General features: G+C 38.2%; 1 protein-coding gene across 1 annotated transcript in view; it reads left to right on the top strand.

The window, feature by feature from the left end:
* Positions 1-13955, top strand: part of LOC150109852 (A disintegrin and metalloproteinase with thrombospondin motifs 9-like) — a 605150-nt gene that overhangs the window by 545169 nt on the left and 46026 nt on the right. The window contains exon 30 of the mRNA XM_090396355.1: positions 246-432. Within this exon, the coding sequence (XP_090252481.1) occupies positions 246-432 (187 nt within the window). The remainder of the gene's footprint in view (positions 1-245; positions 433-13955) is intronic.

The raw sequence follows: 13955 nt of genomic DNA on the forward strand, positions 1-13955 counted from the left end.
ATGTAAGACACAAAATGGTGTCGACATGTTAAAAATGTTATCTGTTTCAGTCAGAACCAGTTTCTTTGGGAATGTAGCACAGCAACTACTTACTTACTTACAGATAACATAATCAGTGTTAGTTAATTAATTTTTCTCTTGCTCAACATGAAAAATAGAGCTATACCATATTTAATGTTTTGTTTATTTTAATTTTATTCGTTTTTGAATTCTATAATTTAACGTACACTTTCCATTCTTTACAGGTCCTCCTATCAGTTGTGTTGATGTTCAGCATAGGACTAATGTGCACAAAGATGGTGAATATGATTTATATATAAGAGGAAAATATTTTAAACTGTACTGTGCAGGAATGAATACAACAAGACCACAAGAATATATTACTCTCATTAGTGGAGAGAGCGACAACTATTCAGAAATCTATAATAAAAGGTGCAGCAAATGATAATTGATTTTTGTAATTATGTCGAATTTATTTCTGAATTACTTTATCTTTTCAGTGCTGATAACCTGTATAGAAATTCTCAGACATTGACAGTTATTCATTTTTAGTTATTTGAATGGTTTAAGCTCATAATACCATAAGAACAAAATAATTTATTTTGTTCTAATAGTGTTATAACTTAATATTGTTAAATACCTGAAATACATTTCTATACAGCTGTTTGATTTTTATTATTGTGCGATAAAGTTGTTTAGCTTTAAGAAAATCTTGTATATTTGTATTAAAGTAGATGTTGTTGGTATGACTCAGGAAATGTGATTGTAGGAGAGCAAGTTGGAGAGTGAATATTTAGAAATGTTTTGGAGAATGAGTGCCAGTTGTATGGAGTAAGTAAAATGTTCTAATGCAGTAGAGATTGCCAATAGAAGTACAGAAAATGTAAGGATCAGCAATATAGTTGAGAAAAGTGCAGTTGTGGAAAGGCAGGTTGGTCGATTGGTAGAGCCTCTGCTACTAATGGCTCAGTTAAGTAAGTTTGAGCGTAGTTAGTAGTTGGAAGGGGACTAATCGTTCAATGCTGTCGGCACACTCTCCCTCGATGAGTCTTTGGACTCCCTGGAGGTGTCAAAATAATAATAATAATAATAATAATAATAAAAAGAATTGGAACTCATGAAATGAATTGTGCATGTCTGTGAAGTCCTTCACAGAACAAAGTATAAAATTGAAGAATTACAGAAACATCAGGTGAATAGTGGAGCTGAAAAGAGAAAAAAATTGCAAGACGTGCAAGGCAAGAAGCAAAAATGTATGACTGAGTGAAAGAATTTTACACTTAGGGTAAAATTTTTTACAAGTGATTCTATGATAAGAGGAGTACTAAATGAAAATGTGATTAAATCTTCTTTCTCAGGTGCAAAAATTAATATTACTGAAACTGACAGAATGAAAAAAAAAAGTAAAGTGAAAGAATTGATTATTTTGGTGCGTTAATATCTTGAAAAGTGAGAAATGCTGATGAGAAAAGATATGAAATAGTTATTGGAAGAAGTGAAAATAAGAGTGAAAGGATAAAGATTCATTCTAGAATATTGGTTTGAATTTTAACGTAGTATTGTTTATTTTTGGTACCTTGTCGTGTCTGTGTGATTTTCGTGTGAATTATGTTTTCTTTAAACTTAGTATTTTAACGATACGTTTCATAGAATAGCACATGATGCCAATGCAACATAAGATAATGGCGTCCAAAAATACATCGCCTTTGTTCAAAAACTGTAATGTGAGGGAGTTTGTCCAATGTGATGTGTGTGGGATGTATGCATTCCTGAAGGAGGCTGGAGTTTGGATGGAAAGTAATAGTGGTGGGAGAATGTGCAGAAAGTGTAAGCAAAGTAAGGAATTGAAGTATGCATCAGGTCGTGAGATAGCTATGGTTGAAGAAAGCCAGAATGTGAGTGAAAATAGGCTTGATAGGGAATTGCGATGTTGTACAAGATGGCAATGAGAGCGGTGATCAAAGAGAGTGAAAGCAACTATACAGAGAGAGAGAGAAAATGGTTTCAGTGACGAAAAAAATGAGGAATTATTTGTAGGGAGTGAGATCGCTAGGTTGCACACAGTGATACACAGTGTGCAGCGAGAGTTAGAGCACCTGCAAAACTCTTTCCAGAGTGCCTCGGCTAACGGAAATAAACAAGTGTTTGAAAGGAAAAATAAGCATAAGAGTGGGAGAGTTTCTGAAATGAAGAAAAGAGTATTGTATGGTGACTCATTATTAAGAGGAGTGATAGATGGGAGTTAAACTAAATCGTACTTACCGGGTGTGAAATTTAAGGATGTAAGTGAGAGTATTAGAGCACAAAAACAGAGGGCGAAAGAAATTGATAGTTGTGGCGGGTACGAATGAATTGAAAGGAGATAAATTTTTTATGAGAGAGGACTTGAAAGTATTGTTAAAGGTAGCAAAAGAAAAGAGTGACAGAGTTAGGATGATAAGTCTGTTTTGCCACGGTATGACAGAGAGGAGTTTAGAAGGAGGGCCATAATCGCAAATGACTTTATGCGTAGGTTACACACCACACCGTCTTTATGCAGACGGTGTGGTGTGGAATTCGTGGAATTCCACACCACACCGTCATTCAATCAAACTCATTCCACGTGTGGAATGAGTTTGATTGGCGAAAGGATTTTTACAAGATGGATGGCCTGCAATTGAATAGATTCAGTGTGCGGAGACTGGAAAAAGTGTTGCTGAATGAAGTGAAAATGGATGTGCAGAACCAGGGAAACTAGAACTACCAAGGAAGGGGGGAAGTGGATATGCGGACATCAGTAAGACAGTTGAGTGTAAGAATGTATATAATGTACCCGAGCCAGTACTAAGAACAAGAAATCCGAATGGGATAGTTAGAATAACGCATCAAGATAGGGGTGGGACAAAGGGACCTCTGCATTTCATGTATGCTAATGCCAGGAGTATTAGGAACAAAAAGGAAGAATTTTTAGCCTTGATTGGCTCTTCCTGGCCATGTGTAGGTTACAGTGTGTTTAGGAAGGACAGGAAGGACAGAGAAAATAAAATGGAGGGAGGAGTGTTATTGATGATAGCTGATGAACTGCAGCCAAGGAGAATTGAAGTTGTATTGCAGGATAGTGAAAAGAGCTCATCTGAGGCTATTTGGTGTGTGATTGAGACTGGTATAACAAAATATATAGCTGGGTGCTGCTATAGACCAGTAATGAGTGTAAGGAGGATAATTATTATGGGGGATTTCAACTATGGTAACATTGATTGGAAGGAGGAGAAGACACATGGGAGGAAGGAACTGAATTTTATTCAATTATTAAGAGATAACTATCTGAGACAGCATGCAACAGGAAATACTACGGGTTTGAGAGTGCTTGACCTGGTAATAGCATCTGAGAATTTGACTGTAATGAATATGACCATGTTGCCACCTATTGGTGAGAGTGATCATAAGGTCTTGATCTGGGAGGTGTTTACAGGTTTGGAATTTTCGATTAAGACAGGGTATATGTGGAATTACCGTGTGAGCAGGTATGACAAGTTTAGGAAATTGTTTGGTTCAGTGCCATGGCATGTAAAACTGCAAGGGCTGGATGTTGATAGAGCATGGGAAGTGGTCAAGGAGCATTTACAGGAGGTTATGGCTGATTGTATACCTAGTGTCCAAATAGTAAAACAAGTCGTTGTTAAATGGATGAATAACACCATTAAGCTTGAGCTGCAAAAAAAGAAACAAGTGTGGAGAGAATTTAAAGAGAAAAGTGACCTGCAAGCACACGAATGGTATAAAGCGCAGGCCAGAAGAGTAACGAGTGTGGTAAAAAAAAAAGCAAAAGCGGATTATGAAAGGAAACTAGCTATGCAAGCTGAAGAGAATCCCAAACAGTTCTTTCAATATGCTGCAAGCAAAAAAAAAAAAAAACTGTACACGACACAATAATTTTAAGGAATACCGATGGTAAGGAGGTCACTGAATCAGTCGATATAGTGGAATTACTGAGCAAGCACTTTGCAAGAGTATATTATCCAGGTGGTGACATTGAAAAAAATGAAGGAACCATTAGTTTATATAGGAATTGTGATGAATGAAGTGGAGGTGAATAGTCTATTACAGAATGTTAATGAATACGTCTGTGGGATTGGATGGTATACCGGCACGAGTCTTACGTGAAGCGGCTAAAGAATTAGTATCAGTGCCCTTGACCATGTTGTTTAATCTGAGTCTTGGGTCTGGTTTAGTCCCGAAGGAGTGGAAAGAGGGGAAAATAGTCCCACTGCATAAAGGAGGATCCAAGACTACTGTTTCAAATTACTGACCAATTAGCATATCAGAGGTCGTTGTCAATGTCTTGGAGAAAGTAGTCAAGGGAAAAATACAGGAATGGATTGATGACAATGAGATACTGTATGGGGGACAGCATGGCTTTGTGAAGAGTGGATCATGCCACAGTAACTTGCTCAAGTTTTATAACACAGTGACGGCCGAACTGGATAAGGGTAATGGGTTTACAGTGATACCGCTGGACCTGGCAAAGGTGTTTGACAGGATACCATATGGAATTCTAATCCATAAACTACAACATATGGGAATGGATATAGGGTTGGTGAGATGGATTGGTGGGTGGTTGATGGAGAGATATCAGAGAGTAGTTTATTCAGGAGGAGAGTCCAAAAGACGGCCTGTGACTAATGGTGTGCCGCAGAGAACTATTCTTGGACCACTGCTGTTTAATTTGTTCATTAACGACATAGGGAAGGATCTAAGAGGAACAGTTCATTTGTTCGCTGATGATGCAAAGTTGGGTAGGGCAATAGTGAATGCAGAAGATGTGAAAATCTTGCAGGAAGACTTGGATAGATTGGAGTTCTGGGCTAAGGAAAATGAATGTCAATTTAATGTGACAAAATGTAAGGTTATGCATTTTGGGGTTAAAAGATTATCAGCAGTATTCCACATTGGTGGAACTGTGCTCCATGAGATTGATGGGGCTAGGGACTTGGGAGTGTTGGTGGATAGGGAGATGAAGTTTAGCTGGACACATTGCAAAAGTGGCTAAATCAGCTCATCAAATCACTTGGTTGTTGAAAAATACTTTGACGAGCAGACACAAGCAAATTATTGTACCTCTGTACCGAGCCTTGATAAGACCTCATCTCGACTACTGTGCCCAGATTTGGTCACCTCGGTTCCTTCTTGATGGGGAGGAGGTGGAGAGGATCCAGAGGCGAGCGACTAAGATGATAGCAGGTCTATGGAATGAACCTTATTAGAACAGGTTGAAGATTTGTGAGTTGCAGAAATTAGTTGACAGGCGGAAAAGGGGAGATATGATTGAGACATTCAAATTGCTAAAGGGTTTCTATAGGATTAATTCAGAAGATATTTTTGAGATCAGGACTGGTGGTGGGAGAACCAGGGGACATCTATGGAAGCTGGGCAAGAGTGTGGTTAGCAAGGGTGTTAGAACTGGGCAGCTTATTCCATTCATGCTAAATGAATGGAATAAGCTGCCAGAGTCTGTTGTGGGTGCTATGACAGTGATTGAGTTCAAGGCAAGGTATGATAGATACTGTGAGAATGTTGAGTAGTTGTGTGGACATGATGTTTAGGGTCTCCCTTGATGAGTCTAAGGACTCGCTGGTGTCGCTTGTAATAATAATAATAATAACAATTCTGCTGCCATGCCATGTTAGAGGTGACAATGAGGAAGACGTTAATGATCACAGTGAGCAGATTTTGTAGAAGGAATAGTGTGAAGTTTGTAACATATGGACTAAATTTGACAGAAGGAAGGAAGGAAGGATATATATACATTGCTTTGAAAGAGTTCTATGAGCCTGTTTAACTCAGTGGATGTGGCGTTTGCACACCAAAGCGCTTGGCTGCACGAAGGAAGACTTGGTTTTGAGTCTAGTCGGCGACTAGAGGAAATTTTTCTAAGCCTTTTTTCGACCAGTTCCCGAGTTAGTCGATCTCTGGCATGGGCAAGCGGGTTTTTCCTCCCGGAAACTCAGGTTTTTCTTCCCGTAAAGTCAAGAAAATCGACCGTAGAACCCACATTATCTTCAGACATTAAATATATTGTGTTAGGGACCACAAGATTGCGACACATTTGAGCCATCTCTCTTCACTGTGTACTGCTTAATTAGTGATAGCCTTGGGCCATCTATCTCTGATTGGTACCAATGGAGATTGAACTGCCCACTCAGTCTCCAAAAGTTAGATAGGGCTAAATGGCCTCACCTACTCCCATATACGGGAATAGAAAGGCATTAGCTGATTTTTTTTTTTTTTTTTTTTTGAAAGAGTTCTACAGACACCACAGTGTGAGGAACAAACGGCTATGGCACCCACCATAATAAGATCTAGGGCCACCATAGGTGGCCCTGGCATACTTTCAAGAATTAAGAAAGCATACTTTCTAAAATTATATGATGGCAATCAATGGGAATTTTGGACCATTCTTCCTGTAATCATGTCATGGGGGTCCGAGACTCTTGTGGATCAGATTTTCCTTGACCACACCCAGTGGTGAGCTATATTGGGCTCGCGCGAGCCTTATTATTATTATTATTATTATTATTATTATTATTAAACAAGACCTCATGGAGTCAAAGACTCATCTAGGAGGTCCTTTTATCTCACACACATCTCATCATACCGGGTCTTAAACACATTCAAACTCCTTGCAGACACCACACTCTCAGGCAAGGCATTCCAATCATTCACAACTCTGCACGAAAAAAAAATTTTTCGTGCAGAGATTTGTTAAATTTTTCTCAAATTTGCGAGCCCCTTGTTCTTCTTGTTTAATAATCTTGTAGAACTAGAAAATACCACTGTGGAATATATACATGCTACTATAATTGCTACTTTAAATTCATATCAATTTTCTGATAACTATATAAAAAAATCATTTCATTGCATTTTGTTCTGATGCAGCTACTGTAATGTTAGGAAACCAATCAGATGTTGCAATCAAACTTCTACAAAAATTTCCCAATGTTTTGATTTGGCATTGCGCTCATACTTAGCATTAGATGATTCGATAAAAACAAAACATGAAAGAAATAAATCATTTTGAAATATTTATGGATAAATTATATGCTTCTTATTTTTTTTTTTGCTCGACGATGCGAGCCTTTGTTAAAATTTCCATAGCTCACCACTGACCACAGCTGAAGTTCCAGCTCATTCCACAGATGTTCAATGAGGTTGAGATCAGGGCTCTGTGAAAGCCAGTCAAGTGTGGTGATGTTCATGTCCACAAACCACACCATTGCATCAGCAGCCTTATGACATGGTGCATTGTCTTTCTGAAAGAGACAATGGTCACTTCTGTAGAAACACCACAAAGTAGGAAACATTGCATGTTCAGAATGTTCAGATACCTCTAGGAGGTGGCAGCGTGTGGTGTTGTTCATGGCACCACAAACAGAGATCCAAGGCTAAACCAGGAAAAATAGGACCACCGCCACCTCCAAATTTCATATTTGGGGTTACATACTCTGTTAAGAGAGGTTCACCAGGCATCTTCCACATCCACATCCCTCCATCTGCTTGGTAGTGGGTGTAGCTTGATTTGTTGCTCCATAACACTGATGGCGTTGATGTAGATGATTGGTAGTAGAGATTCGGTGTAGTGGTGGAGATGGAGAGGTGTACAATTGGTGTCCTCCTGCGATGAGTCTTCGGACTCCTTGCAGGTGTCATAAATAATAATAATAATAATAATAATAATAACACAGCTTTCCAAGCTTCCACATCTCACTGTACATGCTCTCTGCACTGTAGACAACACTGAATGTTGGTTCAGGTAATGTGGAGCTTACATATTATAGTCATACCATGCTGTGAACCTTAGTTCTGAATATTTTGTGCAGATTCATGTTCCAGTCAATGCCCAGATTCCCAGTTCAATATGTCAGCTGACAAATAGCAAGTTTTACACATTATCCTTCATAGCACCCTATGGTCACATTCAGTGAATGTGGTGGGTTGTCCACTGTGGTAGCGCTTGCTGTTGACTTCCTGCTCTTCCATCTTAGTATGATATCACTGATTGTTGACCTAAGATAGCCCAATTTGTCAACAATTTGCCGAACAGATAGACCAGCAATATGGCATTCTATCACAATGCCTCTTTCAAACTTAGTCAGTTCTCTTTTCGCAACCATTTCACCAGGGCACAATTGAACTGATTTGAGATTATCGTATTTCTCCAATTTATACCAGCTACAAACACATCATTTATTATTACATAGCACGATGCATCTTGCCTATGACGGAGGAGGGTCCATTATCTTCTTTCCAAGCAGTGTATAATAATAATGGAATGTACTGAAATGGATTCTGAATTAGGTGTATAGACAAACATTGTTCATTGAGAGTGTTAAAATACAAAGCCAGGAAAACTATAGCTGCTAAGTTAAATGCATGGGTGGGTGGGTGGGTGCATGCACGTGCACATGTGCAGGTACACAAAGTAAGTGTGAGAATGTCTAAAAAATACAGAATCTAGTCTCAAGCTACAAAATCAAATGGGGTAGTCATTACAATGTGCAAAGTTGATCGGGAACCTAAGGGGAGAGGTGGATGTTTAAATACAAGAAATATCAGGAATAAGAGGAATGATGCAGTTATAGAAATAAAATGTGAGGAGATTATTATTATTATTATTATTATTGTACAAGCACCTCTATGGAGTCTGAAGACTCATTGCAGGAGGCCCAAACTATCCACACAATCTATCATTTCTCTGTTTGAACCCATTAACAGATAAAGCACTCACAACTGACTCTGGCAACCCATTCCACTCATTCACAACTCTCCAAGCAAAAAATCTAATCCTCACACCCCTACTAACCACACCTTTATTCAGCTTGCAGGGATGCAAGGTGCTGAAACATTTCCCCTGCACTATCCTATAAAATCCTTTCAAGCAACTTAAATGTTTTTATCATATACTCTATTCTTCTATCAACAAACTTCTGCAATTCACAGTATCATACAGTATCAAATTTTTTTATACACCCATTCTGGAATTCTTTTTCACCAATTTTTCCAGTACTTTTATCACCACGCCTGCGATACTGATTGGTCTATAATTTGCTACTGCAGTCTTAGAACTTCCCTTATGCAAGGGAATTATTTTGCCCTCTTTCCACTCCCTTGGAACTCTACCAGAGCTGAGACTTAAATTAAAGAGCCTGGTCAGAGGCATTGTTATTTCCTTTGCACATTCTCACAAAACCCAAGCTGATACCCCAATCTAATACCACAGCTGTATTTACATTCACGTTGTCTGTCACATATGTCAAAGCAATAATCTCACCAGGGTGATATGCCCTTGCAAAGTGGTTACTCTGTAACTCAGCTGTTTTACCTGCTTCTGTCACCTCATGAGCATCGGCATCACTCATTAAGGCTAATCTTCCATAATCATTCATTCTTTCAATTACCTGCCACATAACAAAAGAATTCTTTGGGATTTCTTTTGGTCTTCTTGGCCAGATTCTTCTCATAATCTGATTTTGCTTTCCTTGCCGTGTTGGTCAGCTTTCTTGCCCAAGTCGTACTGTTCATGAGTTTGCTGGTCACATTTCTCCTTATATACCCACCAGAGCATTTTCTTCTTCTGCAACTCATGCTTAACGATATTCCTCCTCTATCTAACTCCTACCTGATTAACCCTCCTTACCTTAGGTACACAATTTAACATTGCTTCCTCTAGATAATCCCTAACTATCTCCATTAACTATCTTCCTTCCAGTCTATATTGCCATTGTTGAAGTCCCCCATAATAATCACTCAACCTGTACTCATTGGTATCCGAAAGATGCCAAAAGGAAACCTTGAAGACTGACCTTATGGTGGTAAGACCCAATAATCAAGAAAGCTGGAATAAAATTAAGAAAAAGGCTCAAGACAGGAATAGCTGCACTTTTTACAACCTGCAGTCATGGAGAAATCCTGACTGAAATCACAGGTCCATCAAGGTAATCTCCCTTGCACTACTAACATCCTTAGCCTGCAGTATTTCATGCCACAGCACAGATTTAAGCTTATTCCTAAACTTGTCATAATCACCTGCCTTGTAGTTCCATATATACCCCTTCATGACAGAATATTCCTCATGTTGTATAATCTCCCAAGTCAAGGCTGCATAGTGTCTTTCACCAATCGGAGACAATGTGTTCACCTTTGTTATGGATAGCTCTTCTGATCCTATGAGCAGGTTAAATACTCTCACACCCCTAGTCCCCCCTCCATTACATGCTACCTCAAGTAGTTATCTCTCAGTAAATGTATAAATTCCATTTCCTTGCTGCCATGTGATCTTTCTTCCTTTCAGTCTATATTTCCATAGTTGAAGTTCCCCCATAATAATCACTCGACCTGTACTCATTGTACTAATTTGCCAATGCATGTCTTGTAGATCATCCAAGGAACTCCCTGGCCTATAGCAACAACCAACTTTATATTTTGTCTTACTGATCTTAATCTCACACCAGATTGCTTCAAATGAACAGCCACCCTCCCATGTATCTCTTATTCCTTTTGGCTGCAATTCATATGATATTATCAGCAGTACTCCCCCCCCAATATTATCTTCTCTATCCTCCCTGAAAATACTAAACTCTTCACATTCTATCCCTGTAACTACAGCATCTGCTGTTAGCCAACTTTTTCTAATGCCTATAACTTTTGGCAAGGTTGCACTAACCAATGCCAAAGACTCCTCCCTCTTGTTCTTGATATTTTTGGCATTAATATATAGAAACTTCAGCATTCCTTTTGTTCCCAACCCACCCTTACTTCCTGAATTGACTACCTCATTCAATATTTTTATTTGAGAAACTAGATTACACACTTAGTCATTCTCGCACTCACTCGCTGTTCTACAAGGACAAAGATTTTCGGACATGATTATAAGATTATTCTGATATCCAGCATAATGTGATAAAGGAACTTAAGAGTGTTCCAGAAAAAGAGTTCCAGGCCTGTTTCCAAAAATAGGAATAGCATCTAAACCAGTATATAAATACACAAGGGGACTACTTCAAAGGCGACAGTAGCCACTAATGCATAGTTCCGAATGTAGGTTTTTTTTTACAGGTGCATTCCAGGAATTAAATTGTCACCCCTCGTATATGAAATTTTCAATTTAGAAAGATATATGTGTACAGATCAGAGGATTATGACAAGCTTAGAAGGCACTTCACGCATTACCATGGCATAAGATTCTGCCAGGTTGCAGTGCACGAGAAATAGTTCCGAATAATGTATAGTTCCAAATGTAGATTTTTTACGGGTGCATTCCGAGAATTAAATTGTCACACCTCATATGTGTAATTTTCAATTAAGAAAAGTATATGTGTGTACAGAGCAGCTATGACAAGCTTAGAAGCCACTTGCTGCATTACCATGGCATAAGATTCTGCAAGGATGATTATTAAGCAAGATTATTAAGCCAGGTGATGATCCAAAATCCCCATTAAACTATTTCTCAATTGCTTTGGCCAGCTACCTGTGTAAGAGTCTGGAAAAAATTGTTAACTGAAATCTTTTATGGTTCTGGAGAGAAACAATTTTTTTCCAGAACACAATCTCATTTCTATAAATATCATTCTACAACAGATTATCTAGTCCAGATGGAATCATCAATTAGAGAAGCCTTCCTTGAAAATGAACACTTAGTATTGGTTTTCATTTGGACTCAGAGGTAATCTCCCTCTCTTTAATAAGAACTCTTTATTCAACAGAATCCTCTTAGCCTGAGTGGAACTGTTTCAAGGTTAATGAACCACTTTTATCACTTTGGCATCGACGGCTGTCTCTGCTGTACAAAAATAAAATCCCTGTCAGACAATCCTATGTGGATAACTGTTTTTATTTATTTATATTTTATTTTAATTATTTATTTATTTATTTATTTTTGCCAATGGTGAAACAATCTGTACAACACTCATCAAACTACCACATGATCCTTTGGTTTGTGAATAAAAGCTTTCTCGCAAACTCTAGATATTAGGGTAGACAACCTAGTACATATGCCACTAAATACCATGGATACCTCTGCTCCTTCAGGAGAACATAAAACAGTTAACCTAGTGTCCAAGAGGAAGTCTGATGATGCTTCCACAATGGCATCTTTTTCTTTGTGCAGTTTACCAAATTTTTCAACCTTTTTGTTGTCTACAGCAGCTCTTTCAAGCTCAAAGAAATGAATCCTCTGATTTTATGTTTCTTTACATGGATGATTTTCAAAATCAGAGGTCCTAGAGAGATCTTCTAATGACCTCCCAAACAGCGTAGCTGCTCAGATATTAGGGTAGCATACAGTTCAGCAGGTGAGTAGTTGTATTTAACTACTCACCTGCTAAACTGTATGCAATAGACCTTGCATTAAAATAGATACACTTATATCACTATCAAAGTGCATGATCTATTCCAGGGGAGGCAGCCTTCTATGTATCATGTGCCAATTTTTTCACATACAAGTTCAGATGCACCATTCAACTCTTGTACCCTTAAAAACTCCCTGTAAAAATGTTAATACTGACATATTTAATATGGACATGATATATTGATTTAATATAACAAGAAGATAAACATTACTTACCTTAACGAGACTTTTGAATCTTTTGATTTTGCCAAATTTTTAATGTTTGGAGTTAAATTATTTACTGAGAGCAGCAGAGATTTCTTCAAATTTGAATCAGTCAATCATGAACTTATTTTGTTTTTAATCAATTTCATGACTGGAAATGGTTGTTCACATCTGTCCATAATCTGAACTCTGGGCAAATTTTCTTAATTCTGGAAAAAATTTGCAGGGTAATGGATCGCCAGAAATTAATCATGTCGGAAGCATTTGGGAATGAGGAAAACTCATCAAATTTCATGTTCAGTAATGAATTTATTTTCAATTCAATAAGTTCCATTTGTATGTTACTAGGCATCTTCATAATTTTTTGTTCACTAAAATGGGTTTATAAATGCAAGTGTGCAGTCCTCTTCTTTAGCAAAATCATGAAAATGACTTTCAACTGACTCTTGCAATAACTTGATTTTTTTATATATATTTTGTAAAATTGTCATTATCTTCAACACATTCACTTTGATCTTTTAAGTGTGGAAACTGGCTCAAATCCTCATTTTCTAACTGAGGAAATAATTTTTACTTGCCCTGAAGTTTCAAATTCAGATCATTGAGATGGCTGGTGACATTAAATAAAAATGCTAAATCAAACAGCCAATTGTTATCACATAAAAGTGCTCTTTACTCAAGCAGCTCATTTTTCTCTTCTAGAAAATTATGAACAGTATCCAAAATCTACTCAGAACCTATCCTCTAGAAAGCCAGCACACCTCATAATGAAGAACAAGATTGCCATCTTGTTCTTCTGCCAAATCCAACATTTCACAATATTCTCTGAATTCTCTTCTGTTTAACCCTCCTGCTCTAATTTTATTCACACATTTCACAACTTCTTCTTCTGCAGCTTTTCCCACTTAAGTAGGGTCGCTGTTTGTGGTGAGTCTCCTCCACAACTTCCTGTCTTGGGCTGTAGCTAGATCCAAGTTCTTCATCCTCAAGTCCACCATCTCCCTCCATCTCTTCTTTGGCCATCCACACTTCCTCTTCCCCTGCACATCCATCTGCATGATCTTTCTTCTCACATACTCTTCCTCCCTCCTCATCACATGACCAAACCATCTCAACCTTGCCTCCTGTATCTTTGCTCCCAAGTTCGTAACTTTCACCGTTCCCCTTATATAGTCATTTCTCAGATGATCCTTTCTGGTCACACCGCACATCCACCTAAGCATTCTCATCTCTGCTACCTCCATCCTGCTGATGTTATTTTTCCTCAGGGCCACAGTTTCCAAAGCATACGTCATAGCTGGTCTCATTACTGTCCTGTAGATTTTGCCTTTTAGATTGATCGGCACTCTCTTATCACATAGCACTCAAG

Source organism: Typopeltis vanoorti, chromosome 1 (assembly GCF_054136105.1).
Source record: "Typopeltis vanoorti isolate ZY-2024b chromosome 1, IOZ_Tvanoo_1.0, whole genome shotgun sequence".
Taxonomy (NCBI): domain Eukaryota; kingdom Metazoa; phylum Arthropoda; class Arachnida; order Uropygi; family Thelyphonidae; genus Typopeltis; species Typopeltis vanoorti.